The sequence below is a fragment of the Hyperoodon ampullatus genome (genome assembly GCF_949752795.1).
Source record: "Hyperoodon ampullatus genome assembly, chromosome: X".
NCBI classification, from domain to species: domain Eukaryota; kingdom Metazoa; phylum Chordata; class Mammalia; order Artiodactyla; family Ziphiidae; genus Hyperoodon; species Hyperoodon ampullatus.
The window spans coordinates 17,058,125-17,083,727 of NC_136913.1; the positions used below are offsets into that span (position 1 = coordinate 17,058,125).

Here is a 25,603-nt window from a genome sequence, read left to right on the forward strand (position 1 = left end):
GAGGATTCCTAACCACTGCGCCACCAGGGAAGTCCCTATATGCATTTTAAATACTACCCATTCTTGCCTTACCTCCAAGACTGGGTGATTTCGTTACCTCATACTCAGCATGTCTAGTCAAATCCAAACTGTCCTTTCCTTGCTCGCACAGACAGGCTTCCTCTCTTAGCTTCCCTACTGCTGTCAAGGCTGCCCGCCACTCATGCCCACTTTGCTTGCTATAAACAATCACCAATTGGGCCGTAAGAACTCTCCCTGGACCTAACAATCCACTGGCTGTGCCAGCCAATGAGAAATGATGAATCAAAGACAAATCCCAAAGGCTCTCATGCCAAGAGATCTATACTTTTATACATCAATGCTCCTTACTTCAATGCTATTACTCAAAACACTCTGAAAATACTTCCTGTGCTCAGGGGCAGATTATTTTCTTACATACTTAGTGATGGCAAGTCTTCGCTTTGGTGGGTATGTTGGTTTCTGATTTTGGAAAACAATAAAAGGTCTTCATTGTGCTGTATGGTAACACTGGCACAAAAATTGGACAACACCAATGTGGTTCAAAATTAAGGGTGACTATAAATTTAAAAGATTGTTTTGGAATGACTCAAACTGAAAGGCATTTTTAAAGGAAATTCCAAACATGTTTTAAGCAGTGGCAATAATGTTTGGATAAATATCCTTTCAACATGATTACTCCAAAGAGTATACACTTTGGAATGTGTAGTTCTGGTGTGCTGACTCTTTAAAAACTATCATATTAGTTTATAATGACATCTTTATATAAGTATGTATAAAATTGACAGAGCATGTGTGAAAGAAATATAGCTAGTTAGAAATTTGGATGTCTATTCAGTGTGATTTTTGTTGTTTTTTTATGGAGGGAAAAATCTCAAAAGGAGAGACACATGAGAGGTTGAGACCACCAAAGTGCCTCCCCAAAATATACTGCAGCAGAAATGGAGGAGAAGCCTCTACCAGACTGTTCTGCACACACAGCTACCTCCTTGTAGGCTTTTCAATTCAAGGAAAAGGTGCTGAGCAGTCAAGCCACGGCTGCCAGTCAGCCTTACCTGCTCCAACTCGTAGGCCTTGGCCTTGTCCTCATCGCGGTCAGCATTCTTGCGGTAGGCCATGCCCAGGCCCCACACGGCCAGGATGCTGTAGATGTTATCCCGCACCCAGGCATCCTTCTGCTCATGACTGGCTGACAGCAGCCCCGTGACGGGATTCTATCAGAGAAGAGACAAAACGATTCAGCACCGCCCTTCACCTAGCTCCTGGGCAATGAATGCTCACCCTAATCGGGGCACGAGGGCTGGGACGAGAAGTGAAGAGACCAGCGTTCCAGTCCTTGCCCTGCCACCAACAGTGTGATCTTGGGTGAGAAGTGACATCACTTTTTCTAGGCTTTGGTTTTCTCATCTGTATAATGAGGATATTAGACTAAAAAAATCTCTGAGGGATCTTCTAACTTGTGAGTACTTGTTCTTTTGCTTTCAGACCAGACCATACTGTTGTAAGTAACGAAGAGAAGAAACAGCAAATAGAAAAAGCCTTCAAGGCTTTTACAAATCTGTGCATTACAGAATTAGATCTTCCTCTCCCTTTGTGTTTCCACACCATTTGGTAAAGCATTGAACATGGGAGCAAGAGGCCCCACTCTACCACTCTAGCTCTGTGTGACCAGGGAAGCCGCCTACCTTAAAAAGGAGGTGCCGAGCAAGGGGCCATCAGGGGCTTCCCTGGTGGCACAGTGGTTGGGAATCCGCCTGCCAGTGCAGGGGACATGGGTTCGATCCCTGGTCCGGGAGGATCCCACATGCTGCGGAGCAACTAAGCCCGTGCACCACAGCTACTGAGCCTGCACTCTAGAGCCCGCAAGCCACAACTACTGAGCCCACGCGCCTAGAGCCCGTGCTCCACAACAAGAGAAGCCACCGCAATGAGAAGCCTGCGCACCGCGACGAAGAGTAGCCCCTGCTCGCCGCAACTAGAGAAAATCCCGAGCAAAGCAACAAGACCCAATGCAGCCAAAAATAAATTAATTTTTTTAAAAAAGGGGGTGCCATCGGGGTTCCTATGTAGCTATGGTATCACCAGTATTTAAAAGGGCAGCTGAGTCACTAAAAAGCCAGACCTTCACAAAAAAGTGTACACAAATGTTCATCACAGCATTATTCATAGTAGCCCCAAAGAGGAAACAACCCAAGTGTCCATCAACTGATAAATGGATAAACAAAATGTGATCCATACGAACAATGAAATATTATTCAGCAATAAAAAGGAATGAAGTACTAATACATGCTACAGCATGGATGAACCTTGAAAACATTACACTAAGTAAAAGAAGCCAGTCACAAAAGTCTACATACTGTATGATTCCAATTGTACAGAATGTCCAGAATAGGAAATCTATAGAGATAGAAAGTAGATTAGTAGTTGTCTAGGGCTGTGGGTAGGAGTGGGATGGGAGGAAATGGGGAGTGAGTGAGTGAGTGACTGCTAACAAGTTTTTTCCTTTCTGGGGGTGATGAAAATGTTCTAAACTTGACTGTGGTTATGATGTACAACTCTGTGAATATGCTAAAAACCATTAAATTGTACATGCTAGATGAATTGTATGGTAAGTAAATTATATCTCAATAAAGCTATTACTTTTTTAAGAATCTAGTCTTAATAAACTCTGTGCCTAGAAGTAAAATGGATAAGATAGGAAAAGAGTCACATAAAGATAAAGCCTCTGTTGACTTTTCCTGAAATTATATGAAGAAATATGTATCTAATAAAATACATCATAGCAATCAGAACCTTGCCAGCTTAAATTATTATTCAAAAGGGTACCAAATTATTTACAAGAGGGCTCATTAAAAAATGCTGCCGGGTACTTTCAAAGTGATACTGCCAAGGTTACTGGGTAAAAAAAATACTGGCATAGTTTCAGATGATCCCACCTAAGGAATTAAATATTTGACTTCCTCCTTTAACTAATCTATGCCCTCTTCAAAAACATCTAAAACGCAACTGATATGCCTTCAGGGGCAGCAGCATTCAGTGTATTGACACTGTTCTACAGCCAACAACTACAGATCAATGATATTAAAGTCAACCAGAAGTGAAGTCTAGGAATGGCTGAGGGAAGGTATGAGTCATTCCAATAGTGGACTACTGGAGTTCTTTTTTAAAAAATCACTATGCACCAACAAGGTATAGCATAAGCATCTTTATCTGTTCTGGATCCTGTTGGATAAACTCAGGGCAGGAAATCATCAGGAGGTGCACAGAAAGAACTCAGCCCCTTCCTGGCGTACCCATCAACCGTGAGTCCACTAAGACAAAGAGCCTTCCAATGACACAGCAGTGACCACTTACACACAGCGCCAAGTGTGGTTTGGATTATGAAATGTCACTGTTCTGTTAACTGAAAGTCACCTCTTTGGTTCTTTAGTTTGGGTTTAACTTTAAGTGGATTAGTTCATCCCCACCCAGAGCTAAACTGTCTCAGCCTCATTCCACTACAGAGAAGCAGTCTGGGTGTTTCAGGGGATCCCCATATTCAAAACTGCATACACAAGCCATGTTAAATTAGAGTGCTGCTGCACTCAGCAAAAGGAATACTTACTATTATGAACTGAAAGCCTGTGTCTCCCCAAAATACATACATTGAAATCTAATTCCCAATATGACAGTATTTGGAAGTGGGGCCTTTGGGAGATAATTAGGTCATGTGGGCAGAGCTCTCATGAATGGGATTAACGCCCTTATAGGAGGAGGAGGGGGCAGCTATGAGGAGAGCTACAAAGAGTCAACGGTAGTGTCCCAATGCAGTATTAGAGGAGGTAGCACAGACCTGCACTGGGACTCAGCACTCCTGCTGTAGGGGAACTGACAATGACATCCTTAAACTGTAGAAGAAGAGGTCCAAGACAGATGAGCCTAACATAAACTGTGCTTCATCAAGGGCAAGGGAACAACAGCTGGGCAGTTTCTCTTTTAACTCCAGTCATTTGTCGGCCCCTCTCCAACATTTGTTCATTTCTAATTTAGGGGAAGTGCCTTTCCTGGCTCCTGTTTATGGGAAAAAAGGGTAGGACCCTAAGGCTTAGAATGGACTGGGCCTAGGGCTTGGCCCCTATACTGTGGTAACAACACTAAAATCTTGGTGGCTTATATTTCTTGCCCATGTCTTGTGTCCATCCCTGTTCAGCTGTGGTTCTGCTCTGTGTTACCTTCCATCTAGGAACCAGGCTACTGGGACAGCCTTATGCCCACAACACTGCCTAGAATGTGCTTTTCCTTCTACAGGCTGCAGAATTGTAGTTCTTCTTGCTTCTGCTGTCTGCCCTCTATGTGAACAATTATTATACGAATAATTTTGAACAAGTATGCTGTCATGGTGGTGTCACCTGCTAGCTGTGATGGCCTGGGAAACACCCCCACCTGCCGCCTCCACAGCTCACTCATTACTGAATCTAAAGTGCACAGAGATTAAAATGGTGATGAATTACTTGTCTTTTGCTTTTGGGCTTATAAAAAAAATTGTTAAAGTAATAAACTGAAATCCTACTCTTTAGGGTAGGGAGAAGAGGGGAAAAGAATTGAGATATTAACATCAGACAAAGTAGACTTCACAGCAAAGAAAATGACCAGGGATACAGAGAGATGTTAGATAATAATGAAAGGGTCAGTTCACTATAAAGATATAATAATCCTAAATGTGTGTGCACCTAACAAGAGGAAAAGGGATACAGACATAGGGCCTAGAACAGAATAGAGACCAGAAGTTGATCCACACATGTATGACAAATTGACCTTTGACAAAGGTCTAAACACAAAGGGAGAAAGAACAGCCTTTTTAATAAATGGTATTGGAACAAATAAACATCCATATGCAAGAAAATGAATATGAATCTAAATCCCACACCTTACACAAAGTTAACTCAAAATGGATCACAGATCTAAATGTAAAATGTAAACCTATAAAACTTCTGTAAGAAAACATAGAAGATGGGACTTCCCTGGTGACACAGTTGTTAAGAATCCGCCTGCCAATGCAGGGGACGTGGGTTTGAGCCCTGGTCCGGGAAGATCCCATATGCCACAGAGCAACTAAGCCCATGCACCACAACCACTGAGCCTGTGCTCTAGGGCAAGCGAGCCACAACTACTGAGCCTGCATGCCACAACTACTGCAGGCCACATGCCTAGAGCCTGTGCTCTGCAACAAAGAGAAGCCACCGCAATGAGAAGCCCACACATCACAACAATGAGCAGCCCCTGCTCGCCACAACTAGAGAAAGCCCGTGCACAGCAACGAACACCCAAGGCAGCCAAAAATAGATAAATAAAATAATTTAAAAAAGAAAGAAAACACAGAAGAAAAATCTTCATGACTTAAAATTAGGCAAAATTAGCCATGACACCAAAAGCACCATCCATAGAAGAAAAATCGATAAACTGGACTTTATCAAAGTTAAAAACGTTTTCTCTGTGAAAGACACTTAAGAGATAAAAAGACAAGCTATAGACTGGGAGAAACTATTTGCAAGTCACATGTTCAACAAGGGAATTGTATCCAGCATATGGAAAGAACTCTCAAAACTCAACAGTAAGAAAGCAACTTATTTAAAAATTGGTTGAAAAAAAACTTGAAAAGGGCTTCCCTGTTGGCACAGTGGTTAAGAATCCGCCTGCCAATGCAGGGGACATGGGTTCGAGCCCTGGTCCAGGAAGATCCCACATGCCATGGAGCAACTAAGCCAGTGCACCACAACTACTGAGCCTGCACTCTAGGGCCTGTGAGCCACAACTACTGAAGCCCGCATGCCTAGAGCCCATGCTCCACAACAAGAGAAGCCACTGCAATGAGAAGCACGCACACTGCAACAGAGTAGCCCCCGCTCACCACAGCCAGAGAAAGCCCGTGTGCAGCAATGAAGACCCAATGCAGCCAAAAATAGATAAATAAAGTAAATTAAAAAAAAAAAAGGCCAACATCATTAGCTATTAAGGAAATGCAAATTAAAACCACTGTGAGATAGCACTATCTACCTATTGAAGTGGCTAAAATAAAAAAATACTGCCAAACCACATGATCATTTCAACAGATGCAGAAAAAGCATTTGATAAAATTCAACATCTATTCATGTTAGAAACTCTTACCAAAGTGGGTATAGAGGGAACATATCTCAACATAATAAAAGCTATTTATGACAAACCCACAGCCAACATAAGACTCAATGGTGAAAAGCTGAAAGCCTTCCCACTAAAATCTGGAACAAGAAAAGGATGCCCACTCTCACTTCTCTTCAACATAGTATTGGAAGTCCTAGCCACATTAGTCAGACAAGAAAAAGAAATACAAGGTATCCAAATTGGAAGGGAAGAGGTAAAACTGTCATTATATGCAGATAACATGATACTATATATAGAAAAACCTTAAGACTCCACACAAAAACTAGTAGAACTAATAAACGAATTCAGCAAGGTAGCAGGATACAAGATTAACATACAGAAATCTGTTGCATTTCTTTACACAAACAATGAAACATCAGAAAGGGAAAGTAAAAAACAATCCCTTTTAAAATCACATAAAAAAATATCTAGGAATAAACCTGACCAAGGAGGTGAAAGACTTATATGCTGAGAACTATAAAACATTGGTAAAGGAAATTACAGATGATTCAAAGAAATGGAAAGATATCCCATGCTCTTGGATTGGAAGAATATTGTTAAAATGGCCATACTACCCAAAGCAATCTACAGATTAAATGCGATCCCTATCAAATTACCCATGACCTTTTTCACAGAACTAGAACAAATAATCCTAAAATTTATGTGGAACTATAAAAGGCCTAGAATTGCCAAAATAAGCCTGAGGATAAATAACAAAGCTGGAGGTATAACCCTCCCTGATTTCAAACTATACTACAAAGCTACAGTAATCAAAACAGCATGGTACTGGCACAAAAACAGACATATGGATCAATGAAACAGAATAGAGAGCCCAGAAATAAATCCACACACCTATGATCAATTAATCTTCGGCAAAGGAGGCAAGAATATACAATGGAGAAAAGACAATCTCGTCAGCAAGTGGTGCTGGGAAAGCTGGACAGCCACATGTAAATCAATGAAGTTAGAACACTCCCTCACACCATTCACAAAAATAAACTCAAAATGGCTTAAAGACTTAAATATAAAACATGACACCATAAAAATCCTAGAAGAGAACATAGGCAAAACATTCTCTGACATAAATGTAAGAATGTTTTCTTAGATCAGTCTCCCAAGACAATAGAAATAAAAGCAAAAATAACAAATGGAACCAAATCAAACTTACAACCTTTTGCACAGCAAAGGAAACCATAAACAAAATGAAAAGACAACCTACGGAATAGGAGAAAATATTTGCAAATGATGCGACTGACAGGGCTTAATTTCTAAAATATACAAACAGCTCATACAACTCAATAACAAAAAAACAAACAACCCAATCAAAAAATGGGCAGAAGACCTAAAGAGGCATTTCTCCAAAGAAGACATACAGATAGCCAATAGACACATAAAAAGATACTCAACATTGCTAATTATTAAAATCAAAACTAGGGACTTCCCTGGTGGCACAGTGGTTAAGAATCCGCCTGCCAATGCAGGGGACACAGGTTTGAGCCCTGGTCTGGGAAGATCCCACATGCCGCAGAGAAACTAAGCCCGTGTGCCACAACTACTGAACCTGCGCTCTAGAGTCCGCGTGCCACAACTACTGAAGCCTGCGCGCCTAGAGCCCGTGCTCGCAACAGGAGAACCCACTGCAACAAGAAGCTCACACACTGCCACGAAGAGTAGCTCCTACTCACTGCTGCTAGAGAACACCTGAGCACAGCAATGAAGACCCAACGCAGCCAAAAATAAATTAATTAAAAAAAAAACAAATCAAAACTACAATGACATATCACCTCATACCAGTCAGAATGGCCATCATCAAAGTCTACAAAAAACAAATGCCAGAGAGGGTATGGAGAAAAGGGAATCATCCTACACTGCTGGTGGGAATGTAAACTGGTACAGCCACTATGGAAAACAGTATGGGGGTTCCTTAAAAAACTAGAAAAAGAGCTACCATGTGATCCAGCAATCCCACTCCTGGGCATATATCTGGAGAAAACTGTAATTTGAAAAGATACATGCACCCCAATGTTCACAGCAGCACTACTTACAATAGCCAAGACATGGAAGCAACCTAAATGTCCATCAATAGATGAATGGATAAAGAAGATGGGTGATATATGTGTATATGTGTGTGTGTGTGTGTGTATACACAGACAATGGAATACTACTCTCCCATAAAAAAGAACGAAATAATGCCACTTGCAGCAACATGGATGGACTTAGAGATTATCATACTAAGTGAAGTAAGTCAGAAGAGAAAGACAAATACCATATATCACTTACATGTGGAATCTAAAATATGATACAAATGAACTTATTTACAAAATAGAAACAGACTCACAGACATAGAAAACAAACTTATGGTTACCAGAGGGAAAAGGAGGTGGGGAGGGATAAATTAGGAGTTTGGAATTAGCAGATACAAACTACTATATATATAATAGATAAACAACAAGGTCCTATTGTATAGCACAGGGAACTATATTCAATATCCTGTAATAAACCATAATGGAAAAGAATATGAAAAAGATTATGTATATATATAACTGAATCACTTTGCTGTACACCAGAAACACAACATTGTAAATCAAGTATACTTCAATAAATGAGTAAATAAATAAGTAAATAAAAATTTAAAGTATAGAAAAACTAATGCCAATACTAAGTGTTAACAGGGGTATAGAGCCACTTGAATCCTCATACATTGTTGGTGGGAATGCAAAATAGTGCTGCCATTCTAGAAAAGAGTTTGGCAATTTCTAATGAAGTTAAACAGACACTTACCCTATGACCCAGCAAACCTGCTCCTAGGTAAGTACCCTAAAGAAATGCAAACCTCAACATGCATGTTTAAAGCAGCTCGATCCATAACTGCCAGAAACTGTAAATAACTCAAATTTCCTTCAACGGGTGAATGGATAAACACACTGTGATATGTCCATATAATGAATACTACTTGGCAATGAAAAAGAACAAACTACTGATACACACGACGACTTGGATGAATCTCGGGGGCATTATACTAAGTGAAAGAAGCCACTCTCAAAGGTTACATACCATATGATTCCACTTACATGACAATCTTGAAAAGACAAAACTATAGTGACAGAGAACAAATCAGCGGTTTCTAGAGATTAGGGTTGGGTGGTATGTGTGACTATAAAGAGGTAGCAGGAGGGAGATTTTTTAGTTGAAGGAACTGCTTTGTATTTTGATCATGGTGGTGGTTACATGACTCTATACATGTTTTAAAATTCATAGAACTGTAGTCTTTCTTTAGGAAACTCTGAAGAAGCATGAATCTTGGGAATGATTCAAACAGGTGGTAAATCCTCATTTTTGCTTTATAAGTAGAAAAGTGGGTAAAACAGGGGAGCTGCTTCAAGCACAGGAAATGGCTTATCCCTAGATTCAGAGACGAGAATGGGTGAAACAGAGAATAGTAAACTCAAAGGACAGAGGTGAAGTTTAAGGAGGCAGAAGTTAGTGAATTTCAGTGAGGGTAACGGTACAGTGGTACAAGATGACCGAAAAAGACAGTGTACATGGCTCCCTAGGGTGGTGGGTGTGTAGTTTAAAAACATATATTCAATGTTAAAATTATCAACCTGAAAAATAAAAATAATAAAAGCTCAAGTCTTCGTCATATAAGCTCAAGAAACAACACTTATACAATCTTCTTGGTTGGTGGCAATACCAAGATGATACTGAGAGCAATCAGGGGATGGGGAGGATTAACAAGAGAAGAGAGCAGCGATGCTGAAAAGGTGGCATCCACTGCTCCTAAGAGGGCGTGTGCATCTGAGAGGGGCAGGTAAGGGCTGCAAAGTGGACGCTGACCCAGAACAGCAGAACACTTAAGGGCTTAGACAACAGGTTGAAACAAAACTAGATAGGATTCAACAAGAATTTATTTATTGGGCTTACGTGTTCGATAAATGTCTGCTTAACTGATTTTAGTAGCAATCACTCCCACACATTTGAGATGACTCAGCTCCCTTTACACATACACTCCCACTCCCAGGGCCCCAACAACTCTTTAAACAGAACCTCTTCTCTTTTTTCCAAATCACCCCCCCACTCCCCCATCCCAGCAGCTACCCTTTGACCCATCCACATCTTGCCCCAGTATTTAGGTACAAGAAATTTCAACTATACAACACTGCCTGCAAGTTTTAACAACGAACGACCTACGAACAGCATGTGAGTGGATACCAAAAAATCAAGGCTATGTTAATGGAAGTAGAGTTTTCAGAACAAGGGAAATGAGCGTCTCACTGAACTGCCAGCGTGGCAGAGCACACCTGGCATACTGTCACTGACAAACACCATGCTTGAAAAGGGATATTCCCTACCTGGAACATACCCAGAGGTTGATCAGGGCTATGAAGAGGCTGAGAGCCACAGCTCATGAAGGGAGAATAGGGTGTTTAGAGAAGGTTTAAGGGAGAGCAAGTTAGCGTCTTCAAACTGCTGAAAGGTTGTCCTCTGAAAGAGGGATTCGATTTTTTTGGCTATTCAACTCAAGTCAGATTTCAACTCAACATAAGAGCCTCCTAACATTTAGAATTTTCCAGATAGAATGGACAGGGTTGTAGGTAATGTGAGCTCAGTCTCTGGTATTATTTGGGCAGAAGGTCCCTGAAGGCCGTTCCACAAGAGAGGCATGGAATATAATGCAGTGTTTAAGGCCACAGCCCCTACACTGTGTAAGATACACCTGGGCTCAAATCTGCTCCGCCACTTATTAGCTATGTGATCTTGGGCAAATTACTTAACTTCTCTGGCCCTTGGTTTCCTTTTGTATAAAAAGGAAGGTTCGAAGCAGACTGGAGACCATGGGTCGGGCCCCCTCGGGCCCTTTACTTCATCCCCATTTTAATGGAAACCACTGTTGCCTCTGCCTATCCAGTAACTGTTCCCCCCTTTTCTGGTAATGGCCTATAATTTCCCCTGCTCTGATTCAGTGTGGTTCTGGGGAGGGGAGGCGGGGTTGATCCCATCACTGCCTGACCCCTGGCCACAGCCCCAGCTGCAGGGAAGGACGTGTGACCCAGCCTGGCCAATCTAGGCACAGTTCAAGGATGTGCACACGACCCAAGCTGGACCAACTGAGAGCCATTCACAGTCAGGACTTTCTCTAGGGGCACTATAGGAAAAGCTTTCTTTCTACAGAGGGCACCAATCTGAAAGACTATAACCTGGAGCTGCCAAGGGACCACATCTGCCACCACTTGAGATAAGCCTGCCAGAGAATAAAGCCCACTCTGAGTCAAACAGGGCCAAGTAATACAAAGAGATATACTTGATCATTTGAGCTCCTAAATCCAGCCATGCCTGAATCTAGCCCAATCCCTTGGGATTTTCAGTTATTTGAGCAATAAATTCTCTTTTGTGCTTAAAGGCCATTTGAGGTGGGTTTGTGTCAGTTACATCTGAAAGAATCCTGACAGATACAACTACAAATGCCTATTAACTGGACACAGTGAACTAGATACCGTAAAAACATTTGATGCTATTAAAGAAATCTAAGATTGAGGCAATATTAAGGCAAAATACATAAGCTAGATGGTAGCACCAAATTACTTAATTTAACATTTTGCAGTTCAATTTCTAGCTGGAGGGCACACAGATGAATGCTGTCATCTACCCACCAAAAACGGCCCAGAGAGGATAGATTCCTTCTCCCCCTCCCTCCGTCCCAAAGGAAAATCGGAAGAGCTCCTTACTGATCTCTCTGCCTCTAGTACTGCTCTCCTTCCAATCCATCCTCCACAAAGGGAGGTCACCGAAAGACCTAGACTCTCAAGACTTCACTGCCCTGCTCAGAATTCTCCAACCCTACAAGATAGAACCGAAGTCCCTCGGGTAGCCATACAAGGCTCATCATGTGCTGGCTCTTCCTCTCACGTCCCGCCTCGTCACCCGTCGCTCCCTCCTTAGCTCCCCAGAAAACCTGAATTAGTATTTCCTGCACATGCTCTGCTCTCACACTTCTGGGCCTGTGCACACACTCTTCTCCCCGCCTGTAATGCTCTCCAGCAAACGCCTCTCCTTCACATGCTCCCTCCTCCATGAAGCCTTCCTGAAGCTCCCTTTCCTATGCTCCAACAGACAGAGGTCAGAGGCCTCCGGCTAACTCCTACCCTTGGTCCTCTTTCCTTTGGATTAAGAATCGCTAAGTGCATCCCACCAACTTGCTCAGTTCCAAGGGAGGAATATACTGTTCAATTATTCAAATGAAATGCCCAAAAGAAACTAGGATAAATGTTGAAAATACATGATTACTCCCCCAGTCCCCTGTTCCCTACCACCCCTGTGCTGGTAAAGCAAAAATAGAATGTGAGAATTTCTATTACAAAAACTCTGAAAACTGGTTAAACTCATTTGTTGTATGGGAATTTTGTTCTAGCAACTACTGTTTGAAATGTTAAAGGAGATGGGGAAGGGCAATGCCTTGGACTTGGGAGAGGTTTTTTAAAGTGGGAATTACAGTAGCATTGGTTTTAAAATGACTGCATCTGTAATTGAGACTACTGGTTGTGTGAGTAACTTTTCTTTTTTCCACTTATTTATTATTTACTTTTTAATAAATTTTTTTTATTTATTTATTTTTAGCTGCGTTGGGTCTTCATTGCTGCACACGGGCTTTCTCTAGTTGCAGTGAGCGGGGGCTACTCTTTGTTGAGGTGCGCGGGCTTCTCATTGCGGTGGCTTCTCTTGTTGCAGAGCACAGGCTCTAGGCACACAGGCTTCAGTAGTTGTGGCTCGCGGGCTCTAGAGCGCAGGCTCAGTATTTGTGGCTCACAGGCTTAGCTGCTCCGCAGCATGTGGGATCCTCCCGGACCAGCCCATCTATGGATGGGCTTTGTGGGGGCAGGGAGCTGGAGGTCTTTAGACTCCTAGAACTTTTATGTGAGCATTTTTCCCAGGAGAAGATAAGATATTCAGCCATCATCAAATTCTCAAATGGGTCTGTAACCCATTTGATTAAGGAACACGTCTCTAAATGTATTTTATGAATATTATGTTCTCCCTACCTATTATGAGGCAGATGTGATATTTACTTCACTCTATTAGTGAATGTAACTTTATTTCACAGCAATCTGGTATGTCTAAAGTATTTATCTCTACTCTTTGGCCTGTTTCCAACAAGACGGCACACTTATCACGGGGCTGTCAGCTCACCAAAACGATGACATTGAAAAAGGTCCCCTCAACTCCCTTGGCTGGAATTCTTCAACTGTAAAAGGAGATTAGGTGATCTAGATGACATTTTGGATCCCTGCAAAACTTGAAACAATTCTAAATCTCTCCCCCGTACGGGTCTATTATGGTCCTTTATTTGTAAATGGAAGATTCAAGGAGTTTTTTCATTGAATTACTCTAATGTTTTTAACTGGCACTAAAATATTTAAAGGCTGTGCTGAAAAGAGCACAGCAAAAGCCCCCCTCCTGCCTGCACCTAAAAAGAACTGAAGTGGACAGAGGTACCGGAAGATGGCGGAAGAGTAAGACGCGGAGATCACCTTCCTCCCCACAGATACACCAGAAATCGTGGAATAACTCCTACAGAACACCTACTGAACGCTGGCAGAAGACCTCAGACCTCCCAAAAGGCAAGAAACTCCCCACGTACCTGGGTAGGGCAAAAGAAAAAAGAATAAACAGAGGCAAAAGAATAGGGACGGGACCTGCACCCGTGGGAGGGAGCCATGAAGGAGGAAAGGTTACCACACACTAGAAGCCCCTTCGCAGGCTGAGACTGCGGGTGGCAGAGGGGGAAAGCTTCCGAGTCGCGGAAGAGAGCACAGCAACAGGGGGGCGGAGGGCAAAGCGGAGAGATTCCCGCACAGAGGATCGGTGCCGACCGGCACTCACCAGCCCGAGAGGCTTGTCTGCTCACCCGCCGGGGCGGGCGGGGCTGGGAGCTGAGGCTCGGGCTTCGGTCGGAGCGCAGGGAGAGGACGGGGGTTGGCTGCGTGATCACAGCCTGCAGGGGCTAGTGCGCCACGGCTGGCCGGGAGGGAGTCCGGGGAAAAGTCTGGAGCTGCCGAAGAGACAAGAGACTTTTTCTTCCCTCTTTGTTTCCTGGTGCCCGAGGAGAGGGGATTAAGAGCGCTGCTGCTGCTTAAAGGAGCTCCAGAGACGGGCGCGAGCCGCGGCTAACAGCGTGGACCCCAGAGACGGGCATGAGACGCTAAGGCTGCTGCTGCTGCTGCCACCAAGAAGCCTGTGTGCGAGCACAGGTCACTATCCACACCTCCCTTCCGGGGAGCCTGTGCAGCCCGCCACTGCCAGGGTCCCGGGATCCAGGGACAACTTCTCCGGGAGAACGCACAGCGCGCTTCAGGCTGGTGCAACATCACGCCGGCCTCTGCCGCTGCAGGCTCGCACCGCATCCGCACCCCTCCCTCCCCCCGGCCTGAGTGAGCCAGAGCCCCAGAGTCAGCTGCTCATTTAACCCCGTCCTGTCTGAGCGAAGAACAGACGCCCTACGGCGACCTACACGCAGAGGCGGAGCCAAATCCAAAACTGAACCCCGGGAGCTGTGAGAACAAAGAAGAGAAAGGGAAATCTCTCCCAGCAGCCTCAGGAGCAGCAGATTAAATCTCCACAATCAACTTGATGCACCCTGCATCTGTGGAATACCTGAATAGACAACGAATCATCCCAAATTGAGGAGGTGGACTTTGGGAGCAGCAATATATATATATATATATTTTTTTTCCCCCCTTTTTCTCTTTGTGAGTGTGTATGTGTATGCTTCTGTGTGTGATTTTGTCTGTAGAGCTTTGCTTTTACCACTGTCCTAGCGTTCTGCCTGTCCATTTTTTTCTTAAAAAATTTTTTTTTCTTAATAATTATTTTTTATTTTAATAACTTTATTTTCTTTTATCTTACTTTATTTTCTTTCTTTCTTTCATTCTTTCTCTCTCTCTCTCTCTCTCCCTCCCTCCCTCCCCCCCCCCCTCTTTCTTTCTTTTCCTCTCCCTTTTATTCTGAGCCCTGTGGATGAAAAGCTCTTGGTGCTGCAGCCAGGAGTCAGTGCTGTGCCTCTGAGGTGGGAGAGTCAAGTTCAGGACACTCGTCCACAAGAGACCTCCCAGCTCCGCAAAATATCAAACAGCAAAAATCTCCCAGAGATCTCCATCTCAACACCAGCACCCAGCTTCACTCAACAACCAGCGAGCTACAGTGCTGGACACCCTATGCCAAACAACTAGCAAGAGAGGAACACAACCCCACCCATTAGCAGAGAGGCTGCCTAAAATCATAATAAGTCCACAGACACCCCAAAACACACCACCAGACGTGGACCTGCCCACCAGAAAGACAAGATCCAGCCTCATCCACCAGAACACAGGCACTAGTCCCCTCCACCAGGAAGCCTACACAACCCACTGAACCAACTTTAGCCACTGGAGACAGACACCAAAAACAACGGGAACTACGAACCTGCAGCCTGAAAAAAGGAGACCCCAAACACAGTAAGATAAGCAAAACGAGAAGACAGAAAAACACACAGCAGGTGAAGGAGCAAGATAAAAACCCACCAGACCTAACAAATGAAGAGGAAATAGGCAGTCTACCTGAAAAACAATTCAGAATACTGATAGTAAAGATGATCCAAAATCTTGGAAACAGAATAGACAAAATGCAAGAAACATTTAACAAGGACCTAGAAGAAGTAAGGATGAAACAGGCAACGATGAACAACACAATAAATGAAATTAAAAATGCTCTAGATGGGATCAATAGCAGAATAACTGACGCAGAAGAACAGATAAGTGACCTGGAAGATAAAATAGTGGATATAACTACTGCAGAGCAGAATAAAGAAAAAAGAATGAAAAGAACTGAGGACAGTCTCAGAGACCTCTGGGACAACATTAAACGCACCAACATTTGAATTATAGGGGTTCCAGAAGAAGAAGAGAAAAAGAAAGGAACTGAGAAAATATTTGAAGAGATTATAGTTGAAAACTTCCCTAATATGGGAAAGGAAATAGTTAATCAAGTCCAGGAAGCACAGAGAGTCCCATACAGGATAAATCCAAGGAGAAACACGCCAAGACACATATTAATCAAACTGTCAAAAATTAAATACAAAGAAAACATATTAAAAGCAGCAAGGGAAAAACAACAAATAACACACAAGGAAATCCCCATAAGGTTAACAGCTGATCTTTCAGCAGAAACTCTGCAAGCCAGAAGGGACGGGCAGGACATATTTAAAGTGATGAAGGAGAAAAACCTACAACCAAGATTACTCTACCCAGCAAGGATCTCATTCAGATTTGATGGAGAAATTAAAACCTTTACAGACAAGCAAAAGCTGAGAGTTCAGCACCACCAAACCAGCTTTACAACAAATGCTAAAGGAACTTCTCTAGGCAAGAAACACAAGAGAAGGAAAAGACCTACAATAACAAACCCAAAACAATTAAGAAAATGGGAATAGGAACATACATATCGATAATTACCTTAAACGTAAATGGATTAAATGCTCCCACCAAAAGACACAGACTGGCTGAATGGATACAAAAACAAGACCCATATATATGCGGTCTACAAGAGACTCACTTCAGACCTAGAGACACATACAGACTGAAAGTAAGGGGATGGAAAAAGATATTCCATGCAAATGGAAACCAAAAGAAAGCTGGAGTAGCAATGCTCATATCAGACAAAATAGACTGTAAAATAAAGACTATTAGAAGGACACTACATAATGATCAAGGGATCGATCCAAGAAGAAGATATAACAATTGTAAATATTTATGCACCCAACACAGGAGCGCCTCAATACATAAGGCAAACACTAACAGCCATAAAAGGGGAAATCGACAGTAACACATTCATAGTAGGGGACTTTAACACCCCACTTTCACCAATGGACAGATCATCCAAAATGAAAATAAATAAGGAAACACAAGCTTTAAATGATACATTAAACAAGATGGACTTAATTGATATTTATAGGACATTCCATGCAAAAATAGCAGAATACACATTTTTCTCAAGTGCTCATGGAACATTCTCCAGGATAGATCATATCTTGGGTCACAAATCAAGCCTTGGTAAATTTAAGAAAATTGAAATTGTATCAAGTATCTTTTCCGACCACAATGCTATGAGACTAGATACCAATTACAGGAAAAGATCTGTAAAAAATACAAACACATGGAGGCTAAACAATACACTACTTAATAACGAAGTGATCACTGAAGAAATCAAAGAGGAAATAAAAAAATACCTAGAAACAAATGACAATGGAGAAACGACGACCCAAAACCTATGGGATGCAGCAAAAGCAGTTCTAAGAGGGAAGTTTAGAGCAATACAATCCTACCTTAAGAAACAGGAAACATCTCGAATAAACAACCTAATCTTGCACCTAAAGCAATTGGAGAAAGAAGAACAAAAAAACCCCAAAGTTAGCAGAAGGAAAGAAATCATAAAGATCAGATCAGAAATAAATGAAAAAGAAATGAAGGAAACAATAGCAAAGATCAATAAAACTAAAAGCTGGTTCTTTGAGAAGATAAACTAAATTGATAAACCACTAGCCAGACTCATCAAGAAAAAAAGGGAGAAGACTCAAATCAATAGAATTAGAAATGAAAAAGGAGAAGTAACAGCTGACACTGCAGAAATGCAAAGGATCATGAGAGATTATTACAAGCAACTCTATGCCAATAAAATGGACAATCTGGAAGAAATGGACAAATTCTTAGAAATGCACAACCTGCCAAGACTGAATCAGGAAGAAATAGAAAATATGAACAGACCAATCACAAGCACTGAAATTGAAACTGTGATTAAAAATCTTCCAAAAAACAAAAGCCCAGGACCAGATGGCTTCACAGGCGAATTCTATCAAACATTTAGAGAAGAGCTAACACCTATCCTTCTCAAACTCTTCCAAAATATAGCAGAGGGAGGAACACTCCCAAACTCATTCTATGAGGCCACCATCACCCTGATACCAAAACCAGACAAGGATGTCACAAAGAAAGAAAACTACAGGCCAATATCACTGATGAACATAGATGCAAAAATCCTCAACAAAATACTAGCAAACAGAATCCAACAGCACATTAAAAGGATCATACACCATGATCAAGTGGGGTTTATTCCAGGAATGCAAGGATTCTTCAATATACGCAAATCAATCAACGTGATACACCATATTAACAAATTGAAGGAGAAAAACCATATGATCATCTCAATAGATGCAGAGAAAGCTTTCGACAAAATTCAACACCCATTTATGATAAAAACCCTGCAGAAACTAGGCATAGAGGGAACTTTCCTCAACATAATAAAGGCCATATATGACAAACGCACAGCCAACATCGTCCTCAATGGTGAAAAACTGAAAGCATTTCCACTAAGATCAGGAACAAGACAAGGTTGCCCACTCTCACCACTCTTATTCAACATAGTTTTGGAAGTTTTAGCCACAGCAATCAGAGAAGAAAAGGAAATAAAAGGAATCCAAATCAGAAAAGGAGAAGTAAAGCTGTCACTGTTTGCAGATGACATGATACTATACATAGAGAATCCTAAAGATGCTACCAGAAAACTACTAGAGCTAATCAATGAATTTGGTAAAGTAGCAGGATACAAAATTAATGCACAGAAATCTCTGGCATTCCTATACACTAATGATGAAAAATCTGAAAGTGAAATCAAGAAAACACTCCCATTTACCATTGCAACAAAAAGAATAAAATATCTAGGAATAAACCTACCTAAGGAGACAAAAGACCTGTATGCAGAAAATTATAAGACACTGATGAAAGAAATTAAAGATGATACAAATAGATAGAGAGATATACCATGTTCTTGGATTGGAAGAATCAACATTGTGAAAATGACTATACTACCCAAAGCAATCTACAGATTCAATGCAATCCCTATCAAACTACCAATAACATTTTCCACAGAACTAGAACAAAAAATTTCACAATTTGTATGGAAACACAAAAGACCCCAAATAGCCAAAGCAATCTTGAGAACGAAAAATGGAGCTGGAGGAATCAGGCTCCCTGACTTCAGACTATACTACAAAGCTACAGTAATCAAGACAGTATGGTACTGGCACAAAAACAGAAAGATAGATCAATGGAACAGGATAGAAAGCCCAGAGATAAACCCACGCACATATGGTCACCTTATCTTTGATAAAGGAGGCAGGAATGTACAGTGGAGAAAGGACAGCCTCTTCAATAAGTGGTGCTAGGAAAACTGGACAGGTACATGTAAAAGAATGAAATTAGAACACTCCCTAACACCATACACAATAATAAACTCAAAATGGATTAAAGACCTAAATGTAAGGCCAGAAACTCTCAAACTCTTAGAGGAAAACATAGGCAGAACACTCTATGACATACATCACAGCAAGATCATTTTGGACCCACCTCCTAGAGAAATGGAAATAAAAACAAAAATAAACACATGGGACCTAATGAAACTTAAAAGCTTTTGCACAGCAAAGGAAACCATAAACAAGACCAAAAGACAACCCTCAGAATGGGAGAAAATATTTGCAAATGAAGCAACAGACAAAGGATTAATCTCCAAAATTTACAAGCAGCTCATGCAGCTCAATAACAAAAAAACAAACAACCCAATCCAAAAATGGGCAGAAGACCTAAATAGACATTTCTCCAAAGAAGATATACAGACTGCCAACAAACACATGAAAGAATGCTCAACATCATTAATCATTAGAGAAATGCAAATCAAAACTACAATGAGATATCATCTCACACCAGTCAGAATGGCCATCATCAAAAAATCTAGAAACAATAAATGCTGGAGAGGGTGTGGAGAAAAGGGAACACTCTTGCACTGCTGGTGGGAATGAATTGGTACAGCCACTATGGAGAACAGTAAGGAGGTTCCTTAAAAAACTAAAAATAGAACTACCATATGACCCAGCAATCCCACTACTGGGCATATACCCTGAGAAAACCATAATTCAAAAAGAGACATGTACCAAAATGTTCACTGCAGCTCTATTCACAATAGCCCGGAGCTGGAAACAACCTAAGTGTCCATCATCGGATGAATGGATAAAGAAGATGTGGCACATATATACAATGGAATATTACTCAGCCATAAAAAGAAACGAAACTGAGCTATTTGTAATGAGGTGGATAGACCTAGAGTCTGTCATACAGAGTGAAGTAAGTCAGAAAGAGAAAGACAAATCCCGTATGCTAACACATATATATGGAATTTAAAAAAAAAAATGTCATGAAGAACCTAGGGGTAAAATGGGAATAAAGACACAGACCTACTTGAGAATGGACTTGAGGATATGGGGAGGGGGAAGGGTAAGCTGTGACAAAGGGAAAGAGAGGCATGGACATATATACACTACCAAACGTAAGGTAGATAGATAGTGGGAAGCAGCCGCAGAGCACAGGGAGATCAGCTCGGTGCTTTGTGGCCGCCTGGAGGGGTGGGATGGGGAGGGTGGGAGGGAGGGAGATGCATGAGGGAAGGGATGTGGGAACAGATGTATATGTATGACTGATTCACTTTGTTATAAAGCAGAAACTAATAAAAAAATTAATTAATTAATTAATTAAAAAAAAAAAAAGAGTCATGTACCAAAATGTTCATTGCAGCTGTATTTACAATAGCCAGGAGATGGAAACAACCTAAGTGTCCATCATCGGATGAATGGAAAAAGAAGACGTGGCACGTATATACAATGGAATATTACTCAGCCATAAAAAGAAACGAAACTGAGCTATTTGTAATGAGGTGGATGGACCTAGGGTCTGTCATACAGAGTGACGTAAGTCAGAAAGAGAAAGACAAATACCGTATGCTAACACATATATATGGAATCTAAGAAAAACAAAAAAATGTCATGAAGAGCCTAGGGGCACAACAGGAATAAAGACACAGACCTACTAGAGAATGGACTTGAGGATATGGGGATGGGGAAGGGTAAGCTGTGACAAAGCGAGAGAGTGGCATGGACATATATACACTACCAAACGTAAAATAGACAGCTAGTGGGAAGCAGCCGCATAGCACAGGGAGATCAGCTCGGTGCTTTGTGACCACCTGGAGGGGTGGGATAGGGAGGGTGGGAGGGAGACGCAAGAGGGAAGAGATATGGGAACATATGTATATGTATAACTGATTCACTTTGTTATAAAGCAGTAACTAACACACCATTGTAAAGCAATTATACTGCAATAAAGATGTAAAAAAAGAAAAAAAAAAAGAACTGAAGTGGGAGATGGCAGAAGGCAGGGCTGGGGTTGATACTAGGTTATCTATCAAGTGCTCTCTTTCTCGAATCTTCGACACACGGATCAGACAACCATCTGTCAGATAGTCCCTGTCTGACTATGGACGAAAAATGTCATTTCTGCCCTTTCTGGACTCAGTGCTGCCTGGAATGCTTGTGCATGCCCTGGCCCACAACTGTTCTCATTCCCACCTTGACTATTAAATAAATTCCTGCTAGATTAAACTGAACTAAGGACAACGGACAGATAGGTTGCAGCAACTCTGGCCCAGCCTCTTTTTATGGAAATACAATGAGGTTCTAAGAACCCCCAAATGATGGTTGTATGGTAGAGGTCTGATGAATAATAATAACAAGAGCAGTGGTCATTTATTAACTGCTCATACTACAGCACATAGACTACGTGGTTTAAGCATTTTATTTCATTCATTTATTCATTCAATCAACAGCTGTTTTTAAAATCTCTACAACTGCCAGACACTAAGTGCTAAGGACAAAATGGTAATTAAAAAGAAATCCTTGGTCCTGTGCAGCGGACTTTATAGCCTAGTGGGAATTCATTCATTTTAAATCACACAAATAGATGTAAAATTCCAACTCGGTTAAGTGCAGCAAAGGGGATGTGTGTCATTCTGTGAGGGCATAAAGGAGGGAGGGGAGCGAGGGCTTCCCCGGTGGAGCCCGGGTGGAAGGGAGGTTAAGATGTTACCCAGAGTGAGGGTGCGGCAGGAGGGCATACCCGCTTTGGAGAAGACCACTTCGGCTGCAGTCAGGAGAAATACCGGGAGGGGACTGAGAGTGGCTGCAGAGAGAAAACAGGCTGGGAAGCTAGCACCGGGGTAGAGACTGGCAAGGCTGGCAGCTTAGACAAGGAGGGCGGTGACGGTAGAGAGGAGCAGAAGCAGCAGATGGATTCAAGAGACGTTCAGGAGATAGAATCAGCAGAGCTTGGTGATGGAATACAGGTGGGAAAGGAAGAAAGAAGGGGCCAAAAAGACTCCTGGGTTGCTGACTCGGGGCTCCAAATGGGTGGTGGTACCCAGATTTGTTGGGAAAGATCAAGAGTTTGCTGTTGGGCATGAGAAATTGGGGGTGGTTTTCTCTCATTTTCTCCCTCCTGGTATGGCTCTTGACAAAGAAGCCACGTTTTCAAGTCAGCTGAGCCAGCTGTTAAGCATTTACCAGCACACCACTGACGGTGAGTGAGAAGCTGGTGAGCTAGGCTGCAGCTGGACTGCAAAGTTTGATAGAACTCTGCATTTTATTCTAGGAGTGACAAAAGCCATGGCAATTTGTAGGCACGAGAGCAGTGTAGTCTGGTGCCTGATGTAAGGTTGCTTACTGCTGGGGAGGAGGGGTCAAGAGTGGAAGCAAGGAACTAGTCAGGAGGCTAGAGGGGCAGTCCAGGCATGAGATGATGGTGGCCTGGACTCGGGTGGGGGCAGAGGACAGGGATAGAGAGGGTGGCGTGCAGAGAGATTTGGGTGATCCAATTTATTAGGACATTCTCTCACTTTTTGGTGGGGCATGAGGGCAAAGAAGAAATCCAAGCTGACTCCTGGGTTACTCCTAGACTATGTTTGTTAATATGGCCTTAATTTTTACAACTTAATAAAATCTCAAACATATAGGAAAGCAGAGAGAACAATGTAACCAATACCCATCGCTCAGCTCCAACAAATGAAAGCATTCCACCATGAAGGAACGGTACAAATTCCTTCCTTTTTAAAAAAAGAAATAAAATGTTACAGATAAAGTTGAAGGCTTTTTTTCCTTTATTAATATGGTAAGTTATATTAATAGATTTTCTTAAAGAAAATTTCCTTGTGTTACTGAGATAAACTTCACTTGATTATGCTGTATTTTTAATACATTGCTGGCTTCATTTTATTAATAATTTACTTTATATTTTTGCATCAATATTCACAAGCGAATTTCCTCCATAAATAATATTTCTCATTATGTCTTGTTTGACTACGGTATCTTGGGATATTGGCCACATAAAAGGAGTTGGTAGCTATCCCTCTTTATCTTTTATCTGAAACGGTTTATTTAAGAGAGGGGTGATCTGTTAATCTCTTGCCCCTCTCTCACTCCATTGTAGTCGCCATGCAAAAACCCGAGCTCTGGTTAAATCTGACTCTTTGCCTGCCGCTGGGGGTGCACCTGCGCAGCTGGAAAAAAACACACAGCCATACTGGTTGAACTTGCTTGAAATTAATGACCCTTAATGCTGTCCAACAATCATACTAGAAATCGCTGGACCATCCATTCCCTTCTTCTCCTAAAGGACAATTTCAAACCTTCTCCCCTCTCCTCAAGACGGTGCCTTGTGTTTCACTGAGAAAGTAGAAACAATCAAAAGAGAACACTGAGCCCGCGTACCCTGCCTTCCCTCTTGTTTTGATGGATAAACTATCTCTGCTCCAGTAATTCCCACTCTCACTCTTGCATTATCAGTTTTTCCCTATCTACTGGATCATTTCTACCAGATATATAATTTCTCAAATAAACCCCTCTCAAGCTCACATCTCCACCCAACCACTGCTCTCCTTTACCGCAGACTCTTCAAAAGAATCGTTTCAACGCAATCTTTAGCTCTTGTTCTTCCCTTCTCTCTTGAGCTCGCCTCAACCAATTTCTGCCTCTAATACTCACATAAACTGCACGACAAGATCACCAACCACTTCCACACCGCTAAATCTGATGGTCACTTCTCAGTCTTGCTGCTACTTGTCTTTGACCCATTATTAGTCTTTCCCCCATCTGATACTCCTCCTTGAATCACTTTCCTCACTTGGCTTCTAGGATGACAACCACCCTTGGCTGGTTTTCCTACTTCCTCATCTGCTGCTTCTCAGTCTCCCTTGGTGGTCCCTCCTCATCTTCTGGAGCTCTCCATTTTTGGAAAGCTCCTCTTTAAATGTCATCTCTTCTCTGTTTAACTCACTCCTGTGATCTCATCCACTCTCATTATCTTTCATTACATATATGTGTACCAACAGCTCCAAGATTTTCATCTCCAGCCCTAACCTCTCCCCTGACTTCTAGACTCATATATTCAACTGCCTATTTACCATTTCCACTTGGATGTCTAATGGGCACCTCGAAATTAATAAAACTCCTTATCTTCCCCCAGAAACGTGCTCCTCCACAATCTTCCCCATCTCAGTAAAAGGCAATTCCATCCTACCAGTCACTCAAGCCAAAAATCTTGGAGTCATTCTTGACTTTTCTTTTTTCCATACATCGTACACTCAGTCCACCAGTAAAACTTGTCTCTATCTGTGAAATTTTCCCCAAACTCAACCATTCCTATCTGTCTCCACTACAACCACCCTTGTCTGAGCCATCATGCTCCAATTGCAGAAGCTTCCTAACTGGTCACCCTGTTTTGCATCTTGACACCTTATATTCCATGCAGCCGGTGGAGTGATTCTTTTCAAACATCATTCAGATGATGCCACTCATCTGCTCAAAGCCCTCTCATGGCTTCCCTTCCCACTCAGAATAAAAGCCAAATGCCTTAGCCTTCAAAGATGAATGAATAAATAAACCTCTAAATGTTCCTTGGTCCTAGTCTATAAACTCATCTTGGACTAGGATTTTTTTCACTCATTCAATTTTCTTTAATGGTTATAGTCTAATTAGGATATAATTTTTTCTTGCTTAAACACTGGTAACATTTATCTAGAAAACGGTCATTTACGTTTTCAAATTTACTGCCCAAAATTGTTCACAGTATTTTTCTATTTTCTCCTAATATTGTTTATTTGTCCCTTTTCCCATCCCCCCCATCAACCCTGACAGAAGTTTGCCTTTTTATTAGTCTTTTTAAAAAACTAGCTTCTGATTTTGTCAATCTTTATTATTTGTTTTATATTACATTAATTGTTGGTCTTGTCTTTATTATTTCCTTCGGTATACTCTGTTGTCCTTTTCTCAACTTGAGTTCACTAATTTGTAAATCTTTCTTCTTTTCTAATATATACATTTCAGGATATAAACGTCTCTTCACATCCCACTTTAGCTATATTCCATAAATTGGTATTTGGAATGCCTTTGTTTTTATTCAGTTCTAAATATTTCATAATTTCCATTATAATTTCTGCTTAGATCCATGACATCATGTGTGTACATATA

General features: G+C 41.8%; 1 protein-coding gene across 3 annotated transcripts in view; it reads right to left on the reverse strand.

The window, feature by feature from the left end:
• Positions 1 to 25,603, reverse strand: part of PHKA2 (phosphorylase kinase regulatory subunit alpha 2) — a gene marked incomplete at its 5' end in the record, with an annotated part of 87,801 nt that overhangs the window by 57,633 nt on the left and 4,565 nt on the right. For all 3 annotated transcript variants that reach the window (XM_079726919.1, XM_079726918.1, XM_079726917.1), the window contains one exon: positions 1,074 to 1,232. In XM_079726919.1, the coding sequence (XP_079583045.1) occupies positions 1,074 to 1,232 (159 nt within the window). The remainder of the gene's footprint in view (positions 1 to 1,073; positions 1,233 to 25,603) is intronic.